Here is a 23,452-nt window from a genome sequence, read left to right as displayed (position 1 = left end):
CTGGAACTACAGGTGCGCGCTACCACGCCCGGCTAATTTTTTGATTTATTGTAGAGATGAGGTCTCGCCAAGTTGCTCAGGCGGGTCTCAAACCCGTGGGCTCAGGCAATCCACTCACCTCAGCCTCCCAAAGCGTGGGATTACAGGCTGAGCCACCGAGCCTGGATAGAGCTTGCTTATTTGAGCCCAGCTAGAGCTTGCTTATTTCAATGTGTAAACGCTGAACAGCCGGGCTGGCATCAGCAACACCACCACCATATCCATGCTCTTCACAGTCAAGCTTCTCAGCGTGTCTACACCACCACCTGTCAGTCCATGCCCTGCCTTGTTCTTCAACCACCGGCGCCCCTTCAGACCCCGCCGCTCTCCCAAAGCTGCTCTCCCGAGGTCACTTCCTCTGTCCTGAATGCCATGGGCCCTGGACGCACACCAGCGTTTTCTGGCCTCAGCATGGCATTCTCCGCCCTTGGCACCCACGACCTCTTTTCCTCCCAGCTCTCCTATCTCTTGGGTTGTGGCTTCTTGGGCTTTTGGGGGGCGTCTCCGACTCCTCTGTGGTCTGGGCATCCTTCCTAGATGCCGATGACCTTCACATCAAGCCCCCAGCAGCACCTTTTTGGGGGATCAACGGCATCAGATGCTGACACACTGCGGATGCCCTGCAGTGTCTCAGACTCAACTCGGTCTCAATCAGATCCATGACTTTGATCCTCCCCCTGAATTCATTGTCTCTGTGGCATTAACTTTTCTGGACTCTCCCATTTTATCCCACACTTACTCTAGTCGTATTGATTTAACACAGTCTCTCAGGGTCTACTTGTCTGGATTTCCACCAGATTAAGCTACCAGATTAAGCCCCCCCGCCCCCGCACAGAGACTGAGTCAGGAGAGGCCTGGAGACCCAGAGGAGGTCCCCCGCTGCTGCAAAGCCCGAGAAGGTACTTCCATCGCTGTGTTCTCGCTAACAATGTTGAGGAAGAGGGACTTTTTACATCTACTGTTTCAGCGCAGCAAGGCGATATAATCTTCAGGCCAATAAACCTGGCTCTGGCTCCTCAGTGGAATGCTAGCATGTTTGTGGAAATGTGGAAGTCAAGGCCTGCACTGTATTGATGCCTACGCTGCAGGGGCCTCATCAGAAGTCACGAGCAAACTCTAGTCCACTTTACCTAACGGGGTGGCACCGGGTGGGGGCTGTGCCAGGGAGGGCGACAGAGCTGGTGCCCTCTGCAGCAGACCCCAAGAGGACACAGGGGAGGAAGGCCTCTCTGCCCTCACAGACTCGCCTCTCGCTGGCCTCACCCTCTTTCTCCCCTCACAACCTCCCCTCTTGCTGGCCTCACCTTCTCTGCCCTCACAGCCTCCCCTCTCACTGGCTTTACCCCGGCCCTGGGATTGGGTGGCATGAATGCTTCAGCGTGTAAAGGGAAAGGCAGCTGGGCGAAGGGCACAGGGCTCTCCCCAACTCCCATCCGGCTCCTCCTCCCCATGCCCAGGGACCCAGCACCCTGGCCTGGATGCTGGGGCCCTTCTTCCCCCAGCCGCCTTCACAGACCCTGCTCACCTGTGGGCCTGGTCCTTGCCAGATGCCAGACCAGCCAGGTGCACTGCACCCTGGCTCCCTGGCATAGTTCATGTGGCGAACATAAACCTGAGACCTTGTGCCAAATATGGGAGTGAAAGGATTTCCCAAGAGAGAATTCAGTGGGTGGGAGAATCCTCATTTGCGGAAAGACTTCACGGCTGTGGGCCCCTACACACACCAGCACTGCAACACGCCAGCAACTGCAGACGCGGGTCACTGGAAATCTGTTATGGGCCCTCCCTGTGTCCTGCGATTCCAGCATGTCACTGACCCTGGGAGTGATGAGTGGTTTTGGCTGCCTCCCAACAACCAGGACCTGCTGCCTCCATGTTCCAAGTTAGTCTGCTTTCAGTGAGGAAGTTCACCAAGGAGGCAGCAGGTTCTCTGAACACCAAAACAGCTCCGTGCCAGCGGGGCTGGAGACAAAGGGCTCTGTGTGCTAGCAGTGGGAGCTGGCACCAACAGAGCTCAGCATCCATGGTTGGGGGCACTGTTCCATGCCAGCAGGGCACTGGAGCCCTCACAAACCTGCCCCGGCCCACCCAGCGTCCACCTACAGCCCCTTGGCCTGAGCACCGTGTAACAGCAAGGATGACACAGCAACTTGGCAGAAACGGCCTGGAAAGAATTAAGACCTTTCTTCTTATCTTTTGAAGGTTTTGATTTATTCCTATGTGGGTATTTCAGATCCAAAGAAGACACATTCTGAAGTGAAAGAAAAACAAACTCTAGTTGTTTCTGGCTAGGATTCAAGGATTCGGGTTTGAGGTTCTCGCTGCCACTTGGCCTCCTGCTGGAGGGCGTGTCTTACCGTGATGACTGAAGATGCCACAGCAAACCCCAGCACACACTTCATGTTTTCCCTTTCCGTGTCCAACGCTACACTGAGGTCATTGGTATAGTCGTAATACAGCCACCATAAGACACCGCAGACAACTAGAAAACAGGACAGCAAAGAGCTCAGCGTGCCAGCCGTGAGGCAGCCAACGCCACGTGGAAGCCCAGCCCCGGGGGCCTACAAACACCCACTGTCCCCTGGAGGGCCTAGGCAGAGCCAGGCAGCCATGAGGCACCACCTGCCCCAGGATGCTGCTTGTCTGTGGGAAACCCTAGGAGATGATCCAGAGCACAGGGGCCTGGCCCACAGCTGGGTCTGGGCACATGCAGGGAGGAAGCTGCACGGACAGGATGGTGCGAGGAGCATGGTGAGAGAGCCACAGTCTAACCTCCCAGCAAGCTCTGCAGGGACAGCTCCTCCAGGGCCTGGATGTTGGCTGTCATTCACAAAACCAGGCAGACTGACGTCACCTGTGGGAATCGCCCAAGTCAGAGGCTTATTCTGAGGATACCCTGACATTGCAAATACTCTGCAGGGACAGAAGACCGCCTCATGCCATCCCAATTACTACAGGAAGGGCACAGCTGTCTATGAATCGCAGGTGGGAAGAGTGTCCTTCCCACCATTTGCCTGTCCACCAACACAGGGCTCCAGGGCCCCCAGCGCGGAGGGCAGAGCTGATCACTCAGAAGAATGAAGCAGTTATGAAAAGTCAAACATAGGCCTGCGCTACACAAAATGTCTGGTCAACAATGGACTGCATATATGACAGTGGTCTCATATAATTATTCTACTGTATTCCTACTGCAACTTTTCCATGTTCCATAGACACCCAAATACTCCCCACTGTGTCACAACTGCCTAAAGTATTCAGTACAGTCACATGCTGCCCAGGTTTGTAGCCCGGGAGCAGTAGGCTACACTGCACAGCCGAGGTGCGCGATAGGTGGCCCCATCTATGTGTGTGAGCACACTCACTGTGTTCACATAGTGGCAGCATTGCCCGGCATGTGCTCTCAGAATGAGTCCCCACCACTCAGCGATGCATGCCCACGCTCCTTGCCAACTGGGAAGGGACCGTGGCCTCGAGTGTCCCCTGCCCTCAGCCCTGCTCTCCCCAACCCCTGTGGGACCACAGTCCAGCAACAAGGGGAGAGCGGGCACAGCACACGGTCTCCTGGTCTTCGGGCTGTGCGTTCCTCTCTTCAGGTGATCGGAGCCTCTGCACGAGAGCTGTGGCACCCCATGCCAGTAGGGGAGGTGCAGGGCAGAAGAAACCCTTTAAGATGTTCCCAGTGGTGCTGGGATTCTCTTTGAACGTTATAGACACTGAGATCACTCCACAGCAGGTCCGCCTCAGGGGTGGCATGGTGCCATCCAGGAAAGCCACTTGGCTGTGACCCGGGAAACACAGCTACCCCCGCAGCCCTTTCGGGGCCTGGGTTTCCTCACAAGTGAAATGACGGGGCTGGATACTGTCCAAGATCCCATTTAGCTGAAAAAATGCCAACGTTCAAGTTCTATACTTAATGGAAATGACTTTAATCTAAAATAAATTAATCAAGTAGAAGTACTTACACAGCAATCCCAAAATCACCAAGGAAATGAAAATGTGAACCAGAAGGGTGGTGATGAATCGGAAGGTGAGCATCATGGCCACAGACAAGGCTGAAAAGCAAGCAGGGTATATGAATCCAACAGCAGCAGAGGGGACAGGCGACAAAAGCCAAGCCCGCCAGAAACGTGAGGGCTGGTGTCCTGGGACACCCACCAAACACCAAATGAGTCACAAGAGACACCCGGCACCCCTCCAAAGCACACGCCAGCTCAGGAAGCCCATTTTAGAGTGAATTAAAGAAAACAATTAACAAGCAGGCCTTATTCCCAAAGACCAGAATCTTTTTGTTCTTACTAGTCCAGATGAACCGTTTAAAAATTCTGCCATACTTCATTTTCGTGACTTCATATTGGACATGGCTTCTGGTCCCCCTGACAGCTATGTTTTTCATAGCCAATTCATAAATTGGTAACCTAATTTATACATCACCCCTTCCACAGGGCTGAGGACCAGACTGGGACATGGCCAGCACATCAGGCCACCCCACCCCACAGGTTTCTGGCAGAGCCAGCTGTTTCTCTCCTATTCTTATCGTCTCTCCCCCACTTAAATTTGAAACATCAAAAAATATCTATAAAGAAAATAAATACAAAGGTTTATATTGTAAGTTAAGACACTACTTCTCATTGTTCAACACATAGAAGTGCTAGGAACTTGGACATTCCACAAACAATTACTAAAATAAACGAAACTGAGAATTACCTAATGCGAGGATACACAGGCCAAGGATTGTATCTCTTCCCGACATTATTCCACTGAGTATTTGATGGAGGGTGTCCACATCATTTATCAGAACAGATGCAAACAGGGAGTAACACTCCGGTGTTTGAGGAATGCATTGGTTAAACAAGGGAAAAGACTTGCTAAAAATAAAAAGATAGAATAGATAGCAAAAATGTTTATTTAATTATCTTGAAAACAAGTTATTTATTTAAAATATTTACTTAAAATTCTCAACCACCAAGAACGCCTAAGATCTGCTGTAATAGCAAGTAGTTTAGCATCTGGTTTGCAGAGCACACCATGGGAAGCCAAGCAGCTTTGCTCTGCTGCAGTGATCAGTTGATGCACTGGATGGAAAGCTGATTATGGGGATGTAGCGAAACCAAAAACCTAAACTTGGGAGCAATATCTTAAAAAATAAAAATTGTGGCTGGGTGTGGTGGCTCACACCTATAATCCCAGCACTTTGGGAGGTTGAGGTGAGAGGATTGCCTGAGCCCACGGGTTCAAGACCATTCTAGGCAACTTGGCGAGACCTCATCTCTACAATAAATCAAAAAATTAGCCGGGTGTGGTGGTGCATAACTGTAGTTCTAGCTACTTGGACAGCTGAAGTTGGAAGAATCACCTGAGCCCAGCAGGTCGAGGCTGCAGTGGCTGTGAGTGTGCCACTGCACTCCAGCTTGCATAACTGAGTGAGATTACATCTCAAAAAAATAAAAATAAATAAAAATAAAATAAATAAAAATTGCTTGTATTTAAGGTATATGTGATGTTTTGATATACATACACATTGTGAGGTGATATTGCAGTCAAGCTAATTAACATATCCATCACCTCACAGTTACACTTTTATTATGAGGACACTTAAGATCTACTCTCTCAGCACATTTCAAGTATATGATGTATACGATGCTGTATTATTAACTATAGTTGCCATGCTGTACATTATATGTCTAGAGCTTTTTCATCCTACATAACCGAAATGAGTACCTTCAATCAACATCTCCCATTTCCTCATCCACCTCCACCCACCCCTTGTTCCTGGTACCCACCATTCTATTCTGTTTCCATGCATTTGACTTTTTTAGATTCCACATAAAAGTGAGATTGTGTAATATTTGTCCGTCTGTGCCTGGCTTACTTCACTTAACAAAATGTCCTCTGGGTGCATCCATGTTGTTGCAAATGGCAGGATCTTTTTTTTTTCTCCCCAAGGTTAATTAATACTCTGTGTATGTATATATGTACCACATTTTCTTTCCCCCCACCCCCAGCCTCTCAAATAGCTGGGACTACACACACTCTGCCACAGCCAGCTAATTTTTTGTTTTTGTAGAGATGAGGTCTCACTGTGCTGCCTAGGCTTTTTTCTTTTTTTTGAGTCAGAATCCTACTCTGTCACTCAGGCTGGAGTACAGTGGCATGCTCACAGCCACAGCAGCCTCGACCTGCTGGGCTCAGGTGATCCTTCAACTTCAGCCTTCCAAGTAGCTGGAACCACAGGCATGTGTCACCATGCCCAGCTGATTTTTTTATTTACTGTAGACACGAGGTCTTGCCATGTTGCCCAGGCTGGTCTCAAACTCATGGGCTCAGATAATCCTCTAGCCTCTGCCTCCCAAAGTGTGGGATTACAGGTGTGAGCAGGCCCAGCACCTCATTTTCTATATGGGGAACATTTTTGACTCTCCTTCTTGGCCCTTCGTAGATATAAACTCTCAACTCCAACACAAGAATTCCATTTCTGTAAGGAACTATATGAACTGGACCAGCCAGAAAGTGTGTAAACGACACCAGCAGCTTTGTTCTGTCCTCTTTACAAAGGCACATCAGGCTTGAGAGCCTTGCTAAGATCAGAGGGAGTGCTTAATAGATGAGTCATAGATGTGTGATTGACTCTGCTCTTGACAATTCTCTTGGGTAGATGAGAAATTGACCTTTTTTGAGGCCCTTTCTGAAATGTAAAAATGCCCAGGAACATACATGCTAATGAGTCTTAATGAGGCCACCAATACCTTCCCAGGGTCCTATTCTTTCTTTCCATAAACCCCAAACCACGTTATCCCAACCCAAGAAGTGCCAAATTATCTAACAGGTTGCTCAAAGCCTAGTCACCAATCGTTCTGTGAAATGTATGAGGATGAAACAAGGAGGAAATCAAATGTAAACAATATTACATTGCCATCAAGAAAAAAAAATTACCTCTGAAACTCCCAACATGGAATACGTGGAAGAATCTTTCTCAGGAAGTCACAGTATTACAGAAATAGTTCCTGAGTCACTGGATAGTGGTTCAAGAGGAGAGTAACACAACAGAGAAGTTTTTAAAGCTAAGTTTTTGAAGGGGCAATGCATTTACATGTCTTTAATTCCAAAAGGTATGATACATTAAACAGCAAGAACCTTCCCTTCCTTGTCTCTGAGCTGCTGAAGCTTCCTCCCAGGCTGTTTTTGGTTTTTCATATATAACTCTAGACATTTGCAGCAATATATAAATATAACAGGAGGTTTAACTGGAAGTCAGCAACTGAACTCAAAGATGATAAACATTATACTCTAGAAAGGGATGCCAGATCCTGCCTGATTCAGGGCTTGCCAGAAAAGCAGTGGGAGAAAACTGGATAGATCATTCTTAAACCCACACCCACACTGAGCACACGAAGGGGGTGACAGTTGATAAGAAGGGAATTCTTTCTAGTTGGCTGCACATTCCTACCAGTGGTATGTGAGGGTTCCAGTTGTTCCACATCCTCACCCTGGTATTATTAGTTTTTAAAACTCACCTCTAGTAGGTGAGTTGTGATATCTCATTGTGGTTTTAATTTGCATTTCCCTCATGGCTAATGATATTAAGCATCACTCCATGTGCCTATAGGCTGTCTGCATTTCTTCTTTTGAGAAGTGTCCAAGTCTTCTGCCCAGTTTTATTAGGCTGTTTGTATTTTTGTTATTGATTTAAAGTCTGGGGTTGGCCAAATTTGTACATAAAGTTTTACTGAAACACAGCAAAGTGACCAGATGCAATGGCTCACACTTGTAATCCTAACTATTTGGGAGGTCAAGGCAGGAGGATTGATTGAGGCCAGGAGTTCAAAATCAACTTAACCAACATAGTGAGACTCCATCTTTACAAAAAATTTTAAAATGAGCAGCTCATTGGTATGCACCTGTAGTCTCAGCTACTCAGGAGGCTGAGGCAGGAAGATCACTTTGAGCCCAAGGAGTTCGAGGTTACAGTGAGCTATAATCATGCCACTGTACTCCAGCTTGGGTGTCAGAGCAAGATCTTGGATTTTTTTGTTTTTTTGAGTAGGAGTCTCACTCTGTTGCCCAGGCTGGAGTGCAGTGACACGCTCACGGCCACTGCAGCCTTGACCCGCTGGGCTCAGGTGATCCTTCCACCTCAGTCTTCCAAGTAACTGAACTACAGGCATGCGCCACCATGCCTGGCTAGTTTTTTTATTTTATTGTAGAGACAAGGTCTCTCCATGTTGCTCAGGCTGGTCTCAAACCCCTGAGCTCAGGCAATCCTCTTGCCTCAGCCTCCCAAAGTACTGGGATTACAGGTGCAAGCCACTGCACCTGGCTAAGACCTTGTTTCTTTAAAAAAAAAAAAAAAAAAGTGCAGCAAAGCTCATTTGTTTAAGGACTTTCTATAGCTGCTTTTGCACTACTCTGAACTGACAGAGTAGTTGTGACAATGACAGTATAATCCACAAAGCCTAAAATATATATTATCTGACCCTCTACAGAAAAAGATTGCAGGTCCTGATTTAAAGAAATTCTTGACTGGGCTCGGTGGCTCAGCCTGTAATCCCAGCACTTTGGGAGGCTGAGGCAAATGAATTGCCTGGGCCTGCGGGTTTGAGACCAGCCTGGGCAACTTGGCGAGACCCTGTGTCTACAATAAAATAAAAAATTAACCAGGCACGGTAGCACATGCCTGTAGTTCCAGCTACTCAGAAGGCTGAGGCAGAAGGATCGCCGGAGCCCAGCAGGTAGATACTGGGGTGGCCGTGAGCGTGCATGCCACTGCACTCCAGCCTGGGCAAAGGAGTGAGACTCCAACTTAAAAAAAAAAAAAAAGATTCTTTATATAGTCTGGCATTTGCCCCATGGATGCATTGTGAATATTTTATTCCAGTTTGTAGCTTTTTTCTTTTTCATTTTCTTAATGATGTCTTTGGATGAGTAGAAGTTTTAAATTTTGATTAAGACCAATGTATCTTTTTTCTTTTATTTATAGTGCTTGTGTCCTCTCAAAGAAATCTTTGCCTACTTCAAGGTTACAACAATACTCTCCAGTGTTTTCTTCTAGAAGCTTTACAGATTTAGCTCTTGTGTTTAGGCCTAAGAAAGATCTAGCTCAAATTAATCTTTCTGAAGGTCTGAGGTAAGAGTCCAGATTCCATGTCTTCTGCTTGCTCCAGCACCACTTGTTTTAAAAGACTATTTTCTTTGCTACTTTTATTGAAAAATCAGTTGACCATGTATCTTCAGTTCCATCTCAGGGTTCTCTGTTCTGTTCCATTCATATATTTGTCTATCGTTGTTCCAATACCACACTGTCTTAGTCACTGTGACTTTATAAAAACTCTTGAAATCAGGTAGGATGAGCCCCCAATGTTACTGTTCATCTTCAAGATTTTTGTGTGCGTGACTCTGGATCTTTCTGTCATTTTTGGAATAAAATCAATTCCTTTAAAAATTACATTGAAGCCAGGCTCGGTGGCTCAGCCTGTAATCCCGCGCCTTTGGGAGGCTGAGGTGAGTGGATTGCCTGAGCCCGAGGGTTCGAGACCCGCCTGGGCAACTTGGCGAGCCATCATCTCCACAATAAATCAAAAATTAGCCAGGCGTGGTAGCGCACGCCTGTAGTTCCAGCTTCTCAGAAACTGAGGAGGAAGGATGGCCGGAGCCCAGCAGGTCGAGGCTGTGGTGGCTGGGAGTGGCCACTGCACTCCAGTCTGGGTGATAGAGTGAGACTCCAACTCAAAAAAAAAAAAAAAAAAAATTACATTGAAGGATTGTGTTAAATCTATAGAACTAGCAACATTAAAATGGTTCATGCATAAGGCGTATTTCTCCACTTATATTATTTGGGTGTTCTTTAATTTGTCTCAATGATGTCTTACCATTTTCAGTTGGCGTCTTACATGTCTTCTCTTGAATTTATTTCTAAATATTCTAGAGTTTTTTTATTCTGCTGAAGATGGACTTAAAATTATTTGCTAGTTGTTTGCTGTTAGTGTACAGAAATACGATTTGGCTTGGATCTTCCACCTTTGCTCAATTTGCCTTGTAGCTTCTCTTGGATATTTCTGTAGAAGCAGTCAGGTCAGGTGTAAATAGAAATGGTTTTATGCATTCCTTTCCATTTTTTCCCTCACACTGTTGCAATTCCTGGGACTTCTGTTACTAAGTGGAGAAGTGGTAAGATCAGATATCCTTGTCCAGTAGCAATCTCAGGTGGAAAGCATTCAGTAGTTTACCATTAGGTATACCAGTACCTATAGCTTTCTCACAGATGTGCTGTATCAGACCAAGAAAATTCTCAGCCATCCCTAGATGTCTAGGCTTTTTTTTAAAAGCAAAATCATGTTACACTAAATGCTACACCATTTAAGCAGCCCTCTATTGACAGACACTTAGATAGGTTTTAATCTTTTGCTATTACAAACACTGCAGTGAATAACCGGTTTCACACAGGTACAAGTATACTTGTAGATTAAATTTCTAGAGGAACTGCTTGATTAAAAGATATGCACATTCATAGCTAACAGATATTGATGACCTGCCTTCTTGGGACACTGGCCATTCCCCACCCTTCCAACACAGGCATTATTCAACCTATCAATGCTGCCAGTCTACTAATGAGAACATCTGAGTTTTACATGGAAGTTCCCCATAACGAGAGAGGTCCAGCCTCCTGCAGCATGTTTAAGAAACACTGTGGGCCCGGCAGGGTGGCTCAGCCTATAATCCCAGCACTTTGCGAGGCCAAGACGAGTGGATTGCCTGAGCCCACGGGTTTGAGATCCGTCCAGGCAACTTGGCAAGACCTTGCCTCTACACTACAACAAAAATCAGCCAGGCATGGTAGTGCACACCTGTAGTTCTGGCTACTTGGAAGGCTGAGGCAGGATTGCTGGAGCCCAGTAAGTTGAGGGAGGCTGTGGTGGCTGGGAGTGTGCCACTGCACTCCAGTCTGGGTGATGGAGTGAGACTCCAACTCAAAAAAAAAAAAAGAAAAAGAAAGAAACACTGTGCTTTTTCTTTGAAACATTTATTCATATTCTTCTCCCATTTTTATACTGAGATATCAGTCTTTTAAAAGGAGATTTGTAAGATTTATTATAAGAGAAATTAATTTCTTATATGAATTGCAACATATCTGCCCATTAATTCTGCTTCTAGTGTTTTTGTCATGCAGAAATGTTTTGTTTTGTTTTGAGTTGGAGTCTCACTCTGTCGCCCAGACTGGAGTGCAGTGGCCGCTTCCGGCCACCGCAGCCTCAACCTGCTGTGCTCTAGCAATCTTTCCGCCTCAGCCTTCCAAGTAGCCGGAATTACAGGCATACGCCACCATGTCCGGCTAGTTTTTAATTTATTGTAGAGATGAGGTCTCGCCAAGTTGCCCAGGCGGGTCTCGAACCCGTGGGCTCAGGCAATCCACTCACCTCAGCCTCCCAAAGGCGCGGGATTACAGGCTGAGCCACCGAGCCCAGCTAGAAATGTTTTTTATGTAGTCAAATTTATCCATTTTTTTTTTTTTTGGTACGCCTTCTGAGTTTTAAGTTATAGTTACACGCTTTCCCTACTCTCAGGGTACAACACGATTCTCTCACAGTTTCCTCTAGTATTTTTTTTCACTTTATATATGAAATCTTTCAGTCACTTGGAGCATATCCATGTAAGGCATGGGCTATGGACCACCTCCTCCTATGTCTGCTTGGTTGTCCCAACATCATTTGTTAACTGGCCCATCTTTTGTCATTTTGAGACACCAGTCTTAACATGCACCAATTCCTGTAAGTGAATCTGTGTTATTTTTATTGCAATCATGATAACTTTATAGATTAACTTAGAAAGAAATGACATCCTTATAATGTTGAATTCTATTATCAAGACTACAATATGCCTTTCTATTCAAGATTTCTTTGTACTTCAATATATTAAAATTGTCTTCCTATGGTTCTTGTATATTTCTTGCTAAATTTATTTCTAGGCACATTTCTGTTTTTGTATGTGTTTTTTTCTTGCTGTGGAAAAGAAAAAAGAGTGTTTAAAAAAGTAAATAGGCCGGTGTGGTGGCTAGAGCACTTTGGGAGGCCAAGGCGAGAGGATTGCCTGAGCCTGGGGGTTCGAGACCAGCCTGGGCAACTTGGTGAGACCTTGTCTCTACAATAAATCATACAAACTAGCAGTGCATGGTGGCAAGTGTTTGTAGTTCTATCTACTTGGAAGGCTGAGGTGGAAGGATCACCTGAGCCCAGCAGGTTGAGTCTGCGGTAGCCATGAGTGTCCACTGTACTCCAACTAAAAAAACCAAAAACAAACAAACAAATATATATATGAATACTACAGATTTCAGTACATTAATCTCATTCCATGCCATCTTAATGAGTTATCTTACTACAGGAGTTTTCTGGTTTTTCTCCTAGGTTTTCAGGTCTATAATCATACCATCTGCAGAGTAGTAATTTTTCCTCCTGCTTTCCAATTTTTAAACCTCTACTTTCTTTTTCTTTTCTATTACTAAACTGATTTTTTTCTTTTCTTTTCTTTTCCGAGACAGGGTCCTATTATGCTGCCCATGCAATCATCCTGTCTCAGTCTCTTGAGTTGCTGGGATTACAGGCCCGAGCCACCATGCCTGGCTAAACAAATTCTTAACACCAATACATCTGAATAGTTTTGAAAGCAAATGTTTTTAGTATTCCTGAAAAATAAGATCAGATATAGATTTGATGACATTTTGTTTTTACCCAAACACAATTCTCCATCGGCTTTAATTTGGTCAACATGGTTTTGTCAACTCTGGTGCATTTTGCTATTTAATAACTCTGTGCTGGTAAAGAATGATCCATCTCAGCCCTGAGGTGACAGAGAGGCAAGCAGAGCAGGAGTCCCCATGCTAGGTGACTGCCCAGTGCCCGTCAAGTGTTTCATTAGCTGGGGTAGAAGTACACCGCCACACCCGAGGCTTCTTCACCACTTCTGCTTTTCTTCTTCCCACAGCAAAGCCACTGAAACTTGCAGGATGTAATCTGGAAAACTGTGTATATCTGAACCCTGTAAATGGAATTCATCCAAGCAAACCATGCAGTAACATGCATGAGCACCTCTGTGGGAGGTTAGAACTAGAACTTACTGGGGGAAAAAAACAAGCCTTTTATATGCTAGATACACAGGGGACTCAAAACTCAGTATTCAGTTGAACCAAAGGGAAAAGAGATCTGTGTGCTGTTATCTTCTGCAGTACTTTTTCACTGCTCTTAAAAGCCCATACCTAGGCAGACAAACCTTCTTAATATTCAGCCTCTGCTCTAAAAGGGTATGTTACACCTCACATGACCGACCAAGGAGGAAGGAACAATCAGGTTAGTCAAAAAGAGGTATTAAGAAAATGTTCTTTGGCCCTAGGGCCACACTTCTCATGTTTTCTAGCTTTCAGTCTTGGCACCGCTCTCCCGTGATAAATGTAATAATTCCCATCTTAAACAAACACTTGCTTGTGTAGGAAAAGGAAATGGGGCCTGCAAGGCTACTTCTGTCTCTCTCTCTCTGTCCATGAAAGGCCAGCCAGTCAGCAGTTTTGTCTTCCCTTGAAAAGTCAGTATAGACATGTCTGCATGTAAGGGTAAAAAGACGAGGACTGGCTTGAGAGGTAGAAAAGATGGCACCATTAGGAAACACATTATGGGACCTTTTCTCTAGATTGATGTGAGCCTAAAGAGGCCACTCGCCTGGCAAAATAAGACTAACCAAATCTCGGCTGTTTATTTTGGAATACAAAAACAAATATGGACGCTGCTTGGGTTAGAATAACAGCTTTTCCACTTGCTGGTTATATGACCTTAACTTCTCTCTGCATAAGTTTTTGCAGCTATAAAACAGGGCTGAAAACAAGACCAACAACACAGAGGTTTCCTGGGGCCCAAATAAGTTAACACATGTTGAGCGCTTAGAAAAATATCAAAAGCTCAATAAATGCTCGCTATTATCATCCTAAGTATCAAAATATAATCTTCCTATGGAATTACAGTTGCCCTCCCATTTATAGTAAAAGTAGAATTTATCCAGCGCTGGTTAAGTTATAACCTTAAAAACTCCATTCTCGCCGGGCTTGGTGACTCAGCCTGTAATTCCGTGCCTTTGGGAGGCTGAGGCGAGTGGATTGCCTGAGCCCGCGGGTTCGAGACCAGCCTGAGTAGGCGAGACCTCATCTCTACAAAAAAATTAAAAAAAAAAAATTAGCCAGGCGTGGTAGCGCCCCTGTAGCTCCAGTTACTTGGCAGGCTGAGGCGGAAGGGTCGCCGGAGCCCAGCAGGTCGAGGCTGCGGTGGCCGGGAGCAGCCACTGCACTCCAGTCTGGGCAACAGAGTGAGACTCCAACTCAAAAAAAAAAAAAGTGGTATAGAATCTGAACTATTAGTGTGAATGTATGCATAGTAAGAGGAAATCTTGTTTCATGGAGATGCCTATTTCAGTTTTATATATGTAAGTATGTTTGAAAGTATGTGTGTACTGCAGTTGGTACTCCCCAGCAATAAATAAATACATTTCTTACTGTGGGTCCCAGCCAAGAATTTGATGAACACCATACTAGACGGCTGGCATAATGCCTTGTTTTATTTAAATTATCATTATTTCTCAGATATTTTGCACAAAAGTCTCATACATTGTAAACATATTTACAAAAAAATCCAAGTCTTCCTTTAGTACATCTCAGCATTCTGATGGTGGCAATAAATTTTAATTGTATTCTTCCCCTTAGCTTTCTCAAAGGTATAAACATGAGCCACTTAAGCTATGGCAATGCAATCACTGCTGTATATGACAACTTTATTCGACAAATATTTATAAGGTGCCCATTATGCGCCAGGTGCTACATGGATTGACAGGGATGAATAAGACCTGCCAGGAGCTCAACTGAGCATACTCTTGATAAGGACATGTGCTTTTTATTTTCATGAATAAAGGTATTGTGACCACTTGGACGTGCGTATCTGGTCTCTCTCTTATGAAGAAATCTGGAACTACAAAAACTAACAATGTCTGACTGCAATAAAAAAGCAAAAGCAAATAAATTATACTTGTGATAAATAGGTGGAGTAGAAAAAACACGCACCAGCTACTTAAAAAAAAAAAAATCAGCCCTCGGATACTAATTTGCATATTACTTTTTGTCATCGCTAGTATTATTTGACTACTACATGTGTCTTTATTGCTGGCTGAGCTTTCTCCTTATTTAGTCTGATTACTAGTCCACTGCCCATATGCATATTGCAAATAATCCCTCTCTGTTTATTTATCCCTGGATTTCTGTAGATCCTAAACTCTCTGCAGGAAGGGGCTCTCCCTGACATCTCTCTGTGCTTCGCAATGCCTAGATGATTAACAGACAAACAATATGGAGACTTTTACCTTGGGGGAACTGGTAGCCTGGGGCACAGTGAGTTGGCTTTTGAATTCTGGGTGTAGTTGACAGAATTCAAGCTGTAAACACACAGGAGGGACCCTGGAAGAGAAGACACACACATTGTACCATCTTCTCAGGTGGGTCTGTGAAAAAGCCACATCAATTTTAGCCACCAGAAAGGAGACAGGATGAACTACCCAGATTTAGAAAATAGGTTTCAGGATGACAGAACCATAAAAAAGAAGAGGCATATAATCTGAGGTCATTGAAGTCCTCTCTGTCTTTCTTTCTTTCTTTTTTTTTTTTTAGTTGAAGTCTAACTCTGTCACCCAGGCTGGAATGCAGTGGCATGCTCATAGCCACCATAGCCTCCACCTGCTGGGCTTAGATGATCCTTCTGCCTCAGCCTTCCAAGTAGCCTCTCTTTCTCATACTCTCTTCAAAACCCCACATTCAAAACTAAAAGTTACATGATTGGCCCTAAAATGATTTGAAGGGTACCTGAGAATGATTTATTGTATAAGCCTAATATTTTTAACCTAAATCTGGCAAACCATTTCTCAGGCAGATGAAATTTGTAGTGGGTTGGCTCAAATTTCTTTTGCTTTCCTTTGTTCGTTTAATCCTTATGACATAAATGAGAACAGGGGACCCTGGGCAAGGGACTTTAGTGACACAAATGCTTCTGGCATAACTGGCCAGTGAAAGCATCCACTGGCACCAGCAATTCCGTGAAAGGACCCACCTGTTGGCAATCCAGTCTGAAACTGTGGGTCCTCTCTAGGCCTCCATCTGACCCTGTCTCCTCTTTGCCCTCTTTGCCCCTTCCCTGCAGTGGCAGGGAGCACATGTGGAGCAGTGAGCATTGCAGGTAAATCCAGAAGGACCCGAATGAAACTGAATAAGCTCAAGGGAAGATGCTTACAGCCTTTTCCACACATGAGGCACCCACAAGGGAATACATGTTGCAGCTTTCCAGAGAGAACAGGGTCTTCTAGGTCCCCACAGGCCACCCCACCATAGGGAGAAGCACGAACTGGCCCTCAGTGCCTACCGCTGGTGTTTGCAAAGAGCTGGACCTCTTCCAGAGTGTCAAGCTGCTCTTCAGGACAGCTGGAGACGCAGAGGGCTGTGCGGCCAAGCCTCGCGTCTTGGACTTCCAGGTTGCAGGAATTCATAAAGAACACGTTTCTAAAGAGACACATGAAACAGAAGAACATCTTAGAGCACTGCCTCTCTTTGGGCTGAAATGCAGCCTTAAGAAGATATCCACATGCTATCAAAGTCGGGAATGACTAAGGCAACTTTTATGATGAAATGCTTCAGCGTAACTGAATATGTATGATGCCTACGAGGCAGTGAGGTACAACCTGGGAGCATCTCTCAAATGTGAAAGCTTTCTCCAGATTCAGCATGTTCTGGAGAAAACACTAAAGAGTCACCCGAGGACCACTGAGGAAGAGGAGGACTAGTAAACCGCTCACAGAGTGCTAGAACAGTCCTACGCACACACTACTCAGCAGAATCCAGGGGAAGCACATTTGCTCCCAAGGGTGTTCAGAGGTACTTCAGAAGAAACTGCACACGGGAAAGAAAGAAGAAAAAAGCAGGGGGCTGAGGCTGAGAGCTGACAGCTTGCCTCTCCCCTCTCCTCCAGTTGGAGAGCCAGGGCATGTAGGGGACAGCTAGTGCGCTGCCTAGGCACCATGAAGGTGCTGTTATCCACAGGCACACGCTAGCTTTGCCTGCCCCTCATCCAGTCTCCTAAGAGCCCAGCAGTGTGAGAGGAAGGGCCCTGCTGCTGCCTCCATGGGAGAGATCCTGAGAAGGACCCAGAGCTCATTCTTCCTTCTAACTGGGGATGGGAGAAAGGGAGGTGGTGCAGCAAACCAGGAGAGACTTCCTGGGCGTGTGGTAAATACACGCTTTTGAAATTTTTAAGAACGTGTTAAAATATACACAGATCTTATTGTCGGAATCATTTCAGGTACAGTGCCATCAAGTGCTTCCACATTGCTGGGAATCACGACCACCTCCCACCGCTGAACTCTTTGTCTTCCCAAGCTGAACTCTGTACCCCCTGAGCAATACCTCCCTCCTCCCCTCCCCATCCCTGGCAATCACCATTTGGCTCTGTTTCTATGAGTGTGATATCTCCCATAAGTGGCCTCATACAATGATTGTCTTTTTGTGACTGGTTTATTTCACTTGGCACGGAGTCCTCAAGATTCATTCATGTTGTCGTGCGTCAGAATTTCCTTCCTTTTAAATAATATTCCCTTGTAACATAGAGATAACAATTTGTTTCTCTGCTCATCCACTGAGAGACACTTGGGTTGCTTCCACCTTTTGGCTCTTGAGAATAATGGAATGTACACTTTCCACTTCAATGAGGAATGGCTGCTTTTCAGCATTGCACTTTGAATACAACATGAAACGGGAAACCAGGTGCCTCTAGGTAACTGCTCCCTCCTCCTGTCTTCTTTGTAAGTGGTTCCCATGAGTGCAGGAGCAAATGCCTCTCCAAGCAATCCATGCTCAGAAATGGCAAAGCACCCCTCAGAAGGATAAGGCCTGGTCTGAGCTCTGCATTTGGTGACTCCAAACTTACACTCAGGACATATTTAGGCCCTTAAGATTTCTCTTCCAGGAGTTGCTTTGATCATAAGTTTCAAAAAATCTTATAAGGCAGGTTCCATCCTAGAAAATTATGTCCAAGGATCTCTCTCCCCTCCAGGGGATTCCTCTCTTCTCTCCCCTTTTTGTCTTTATGCTGGAGCTGGAGGGGTAAGAATGCAATACCACAGCACCCCAGCTGAAAGTGTGTGCTGGGGAGGTATGGGACACAGACCCCAGCATTCTGAGTTAGGATTCAGGTCTTTCCACACAGAAATGATGCTGTGGCCAGGCATGGTGGCTCACGCCTGTAATCCCAGCACTTTGGGAGGTGGAAGCAAGAGGACTGCCTGAGTCCAGGAGTTCAAAACCAGCCTGGGCAACTTGGCGAGACCTCGTCTCGACAATAAATTTAAAAAATTAGCCAGGCTTGGTGGTGTGTGCCTGTAGTTCCAGCTACTTGGAAGGCTGAGGTGGAAGGATCACCTCAGCCCAGCAGGCTGAGGCTGCAGTGGCCGTATGTATGCTACTACACTCCAGCCTGGGTGACAAAGTGAGACTCCAACTCAAAAAAAAAAAAGAAATGATGCTGTGGATGATGCAGGATTCAAACATTCCCTGGGTGACATGATGCTGACACACTAAGGAAAACTGTGGTCCACAAGTGACATTTATTATGCCTTAGCTCACACAGTATCTCAGTGATCCTAAAACACCCTTGTGAGGTAGGTATGATAACCAGTTTGAAAAGATGAAAGCTAGGCTCTGAGGGGGTAAGTACTCTGCCCAAGAACTCACAGCTAACAAAAGCAGAGGCTGAATGTGACTTGGGATGCCAATTCTAAGACCTGCCCTTGTACCAACACACATGGCTCGTTTTTTATGAGATAGGTTGACCAAGTTTTGAATGGGGCAACAGTTTCCAGGCTCTAAATGGCTAATGTACACAGACTTTTGAAGTACAGCCCCTTTCTAGGCTGGGGACTTACTTAGACACTTACTTTTTTAGGGTCATGTCCTGTCCCGAAAGAGGGGCCCCCTCCACTGGGGAGTTCTTCTTGCCACACACGTTGCCAAAGCTGTCATGGCCAAAGAGGAGCCTTTGTGTGGATCCAGCCACCAGCGAGTAGCCCATGATGAACATCTAGAAAAACCAGGGGCGCGGGAGGGCCTGGTGAGGACTGGCAATGGTCCCCATGGCCCTGCAATGCGGGTATGAACGTTGCCAGGCCACACGTGAAGTCTGCAGCATCGCGGACCCTCCCTCCTTCAGTAGCTCAAATGCTCAAGATCCTGCTCACCTAAGACTTGCTTTAGCAGCTTGGCAGAGAGAGAATAAGAATCCACTGAAGCAGCTTCCACATCGTTTTCTTTTTTTAGATAGCAGGATATATTGAGAGGACAAAAACGCTCCCACAGCGGGAGGGGACCCGAAGGGGCTGCCCCACTTCATTTTCTTACCTATTTGTGCTTTTTAGCCCCTTGTTTAATAGTCTGTCATCTTTCTTTGGGGTCTAACTTTACCAGGACAAGGCATTTTTTTTTCTCTTAAGGTTCTTGCTTTATCTAAGGGCTTTGCTAATTCCTTCCCTGAGTGAATTTCTTTCTTTCTTTTTTTCTTTGGTTTTACTTTTAGGGGACTCTGTAAAGGCAACACAGTTGATATGTATCAAAATACTGTTCACAACAAGTCTGAAAATAGTGTTTAAAATAACTTCTTGAAATACACAAAATAAAGAATCTCAGGAACTCTGTCAGACAAGAACACCCTACAATCTAGCACTATATTATCCACTCTCACAGTGAACGTGGAATATTGGAAAGTTCGGATCAAACAACTGTTACATTAATATTCACAGACAGGCCCTCCTCCAAGACTGAGTATCTTCTCATAAAACAAACTTAGTGTTGTGAGTTTCTCAATACTGTATACAGTATATAGAGTACCATTTAATACTGCACACTGACAAGTTTATTCCAGGAACGTGGATGCAGTATACCATTCAGTATCATATAGTATTTATACTTTATGTTTCAAAGGTACCTAATTCTAAAGTCAGTATGTTTCAGATATTCTGTATCCAATACTAATTTAGAAATCAAAATAACACTCTTGAGGTGCCCACTGTGTGCCTGAGACTGTGTTACTAGGAGACACAAGAATGAACAAAACCTAGTCCCTGCCCTCCAGGACTCAGCCTAGAAGTAAGGCAGGACTCCAAGCTGCAGACCTCGTGGGAAAGGGAGGCTCCCTGCTTCCTCCCCCCCCACCACAGTCCCTCCTACATCTAATTGGTTAGATTCTAGAATGAGTGGGTCACCATTGCTAGTAGACAGTGTCAGTCTCACCCCACCTAAAGGCTATGGACAGACGCATGACTCTGCTAATGCGGCAGGTGCAGTGAACTGAGGGAGTCTTGACATGCTCGTTCTTTTTTTTTCTTTTTTTTCTGAGTTGGAGTCTCATGCTGTCGCCCAGACTGGAGTGCAGTGACTGCTCCCAGTCACCGCAGCTTCGGCCTGCTGGGCTCTGGCAATCCTTCCGCCTCAGCCTTCCAAGTAGCTGGAACTACAGGGGCACGCTACCACACCCGGCTAATTTTTTTTTTTGATTTATTGTAGAGATGAGGTCTCGCCTGCCCAGGCGGGTCTCGAACCCACGGGCTCAGGCAATCCACTCACCTCAGCCTCCCAAAGGCGCGGGATTACAGGCTGAACCACCGAGCCCGGCGACATGCTCGTTCTTGACACTCCATCCTTGCTTGTGCTGGAACTTACAGGGAAGAAAGCGGTCATGTGTTTCTGCCCAGCTCGTCTGTGATCAAATAATGAGGTGATGTTTTCCATTCACCAGCATCCTCAGTTTGCTCTCTTACTTAGAAAGCTTGTGGGGAGGAGTGAGAAGTTTGTTTAGGGGGAAGGTTGGAGTGTGATTTGAGTATGCCTGAGTCCCTGCCAATAAAACGACTACTATAAACTGTCCCTGTTCTAATTTCCAACATGAAACTGCAATTCTACACAAGTGATGCAGGAGGTGTGTACACTAGTCTGGTGGGCCACTGAGGAGGCCACTGTCAACTGTGGCTGGGGAAATCAGGAAAATGGAGTCTTAAAAGACAAATATGAAAAGGCAAGGGGGGAGAGGGCAATGGAGAGGTAAGTAGAGGCAGAGAAGGAAAAGACTTTGAGACTTCCTGTTCTATGTGTTTTATGCAAATATAACCACAGGCTGGTACTCTTTCTATTTTCAAAAGACCATCCCTACTTATAATTCTGCCCCCTTCCCCAAGCCTTGGTCCAGCCCTAACTCAGGGAAGCACCATCAGTAATAATCCTGTCCATCACTGGTCAGATTATCCATCACAAGACCCAGAAGCAGAACAGTAGAGGCAGAAAAAAACACTACTTGCTCTGTTTTAAATATCTATGACTAACCAAAATGTTGTAGAAGACACTAAAAGCCAGCCACAGAATGGCTGGGTGCAGTGCCTCAAGCCTGTAATCCCAGCACTTTGAGAAGCCGAGGGGAGAGGATTGCCTGAGCTCAGGGGTTCGAGACCAGCCCGGGCAACTTGGTGAGACCTCATCTCTATAATAAATCAAAAAATAAGCTGGGTATGGTGGTGCGCACCTGAAGTTCCAGCTGAGGCGGAAGGATCGCCGGAGCCCAGCAGGTTGAGGCCACAGTGGCTATGACCGTGCCACTGCTCTCCAGCCTGGGCGACAGAGTGAGATTCTGACTCAAACAAACAAACAAAAAACACCAACATAATGAAGTAAAGAGAACTTAGGCATATTAAAACCCTCAGACTTGTTTTGAGAATGAAACGTAATTTTAAAGCAGCTTCCAGCTCTGGGCCGCCTCTCGGCTGTTCATAATTCTTCAGGCTTGAATGAGCCATCTCCAGATCCTTTCCCCAGGCAGCTGCTGGGCTGAGACTCTGATAGTGATATACTAGGTCTGAGCCATGGAGGTTCATGAGGGCAGATCATTAAATCACATGAGCAGCCTGAGGTCATAGCAGCCTTTACAAGGCAGGACAGCTCCTGCGGGCATTATACAACAGCAGACACCGAGAAGCTGTCCGTGGAAGGTTGAGTCGGGAGAGCTGCAGATTCACTGTATCTCAGCTCCCGAGGAGGGTTCCAAGATGGCCACAAAACTCACTCGACTGTGCACCTGAGAACCAGCCTCTTACCACACCTGTCACCTCGTCTATGTGAAACCAGTTGGTCAGTCAACAGGAAACCAATACCTTTCTTACTTGGAAAGAAGAGCAAACACAGCATTGCAGGTTCTACTCAAACAACTCTTTTCAACAAAGGCAATTACTACCTGGTAGTTATTATCAGGTAGGCTTTATATATTAATCATTTACCATGCAGCAAACAGGCCTCCACCTGGCATGGATGATTTCACAGAAGTGGACTTTGAGAAAGTGGGGCCTTTTCTGTGACCCACTCTTCTAAAATAAGTATAAAAGCATCAGGATTCCGCTTCCAAGACTCTCCCAGGACTAAAACGGCACAGCCAGATGAAGATTACCAGCAGTCAAACATACCTGGAAACTAGAGTGGAAAACATCACTACCCATCTAACTAGAGGGCTTATATCAAGGGCCCGGCTCACCACATACCGAGTGCGTTGTGTGTGTGTGCTGTGTTCAGCTGAAGGAACAGAAACTCATGTCTAGGCTTACCCTGGCTTCTCTTTCGTTAAAAGTACTGCAAAAGCTTGAAGAATATTTGGCTTGAGGGTGTGACAGGTGGCAAAAGAACTGCTTAGACGCTCCGATGTTAAGGGGACCACTGGCCTTACTAAACGATCCCACAGCTAAGGGTGCTTCCATTTCCGGTGGGGTCATCCCTGAGGACGCGGCCTGCGCCTCTCTAGCGGCCAGGGCCGTGAGCCGACGCCTGACAAGGACTCTGCGAGGACTCACTGATGTGTGCTCCGGGCTGAGGGCAGGCTCCCTCGCTGCAGCACCCACGTGAAGCGATTTACAGCCGGGCACAGCCATTTCGTACACACGCTGGCCTCCCCCTGCACGCGCCCGCACTCACCAGACCAGTCCAGAAGAGGAAGAACAGGAATAACCACGCCGTGTCTGTGCATTTCCTGTGAATCTGGGGTCGCCACTCTCTTTGCCTAGGTGCTCTCTCTGCAGAAACCTTCCAGAAAAAGGAAGTTGAGACGATAAACAGGTGGACTCCACCGAACCGAAGCCGAACTCGAACCGAACCCAAACCTATTGGAAACCGCTCAAATTAACTGGTTTTTTTTTACGTGTCCACCTGGAGGTCTTTCACGCAACCTTGGCAATGCCTGCTCTGTGCAGGGCGGTCCAAGTCCCCAGTCGCCAGGTGCACACCTGGAGGCGCACCTGAAGGCAGCCCCAGGTTCCCGCCCCGCGGCCAGCGTGT

The 23,452-nt window shown here is 46.1% G+C and overlaps 1 protein-coding gene across 2 annotated transcripts in view; it reads right to left on the bottom strand.

Moving 5' to 3' along the window:
* Positions 1-23,444, bottom strand: part of SLC44A3 (solute carrier family 44 member 3) — a 76,418-nt gene extending 52,974 nt beyond the window's left edge. The window contains exons 1-8 of one of the 2 annotated variants that reach the window (XM_008053065.2): positions 23,401-23,444; positions 23,093-23,200; positions 19,030-19,172; positions 16,467-16,603; positions 15,418-15,511; positions 4,744-4,904; positions 4,002-4,091; positions 2,397-2,521 (exon numbers count right to left, since the gene is read on the bottom strand). In XM_008053065.2, the coding sequence (XP_008051256.1) occupies positions 2,397-2,521; positions 4,002-4,091; positions 4,744-4,904; positions 15,418-15,511; positions 16,467-16,603; positions 19,030-19,172 (750 nt within the window). In that variant the 5' untranslated portion in view covers positions 23,093-23,200; positions 23,401-23,444. Of the gene's footprint in view, positions 1-2,396; positions 2,522-4,001; positions 4,092-4,743; positions 4,905-15,417; positions 15,512-16,466; positions 16,604-19,029; positions 19,173-23,092; positions 23,201-23,400 lie in introns of those variants that run through there. The other variant, XM_008053068.2, reaches the window with a different exon arrangement.
* Between the last annotated feature and the right edge of the window lie 8 nt (positions 23,445-23,452).

The sequence above is a fragment of the Carlito syrichta genome, unplaced genomic scaffold (assembly GCF_000164805.1).
Source record: "Carlito syrichta isolate Samal-C Ts95f unplaced genomic scaffold, Tarsius_syrichta-2.0.1 Scaffold287811, whole genome shotgun sequence".
NCBI classification, from domain to species: domain Eukaryota; kingdom Metazoa; phylum Chordata; class Mammalia; order Primates; family Tarsiidae; genus Carlito; species Carlito syrichta.
The sequence above is the reverse complement of the archived record's forward strand: the minus strand, read 5'-3'. Positions and strand labels throughout refer to the sequence as shown.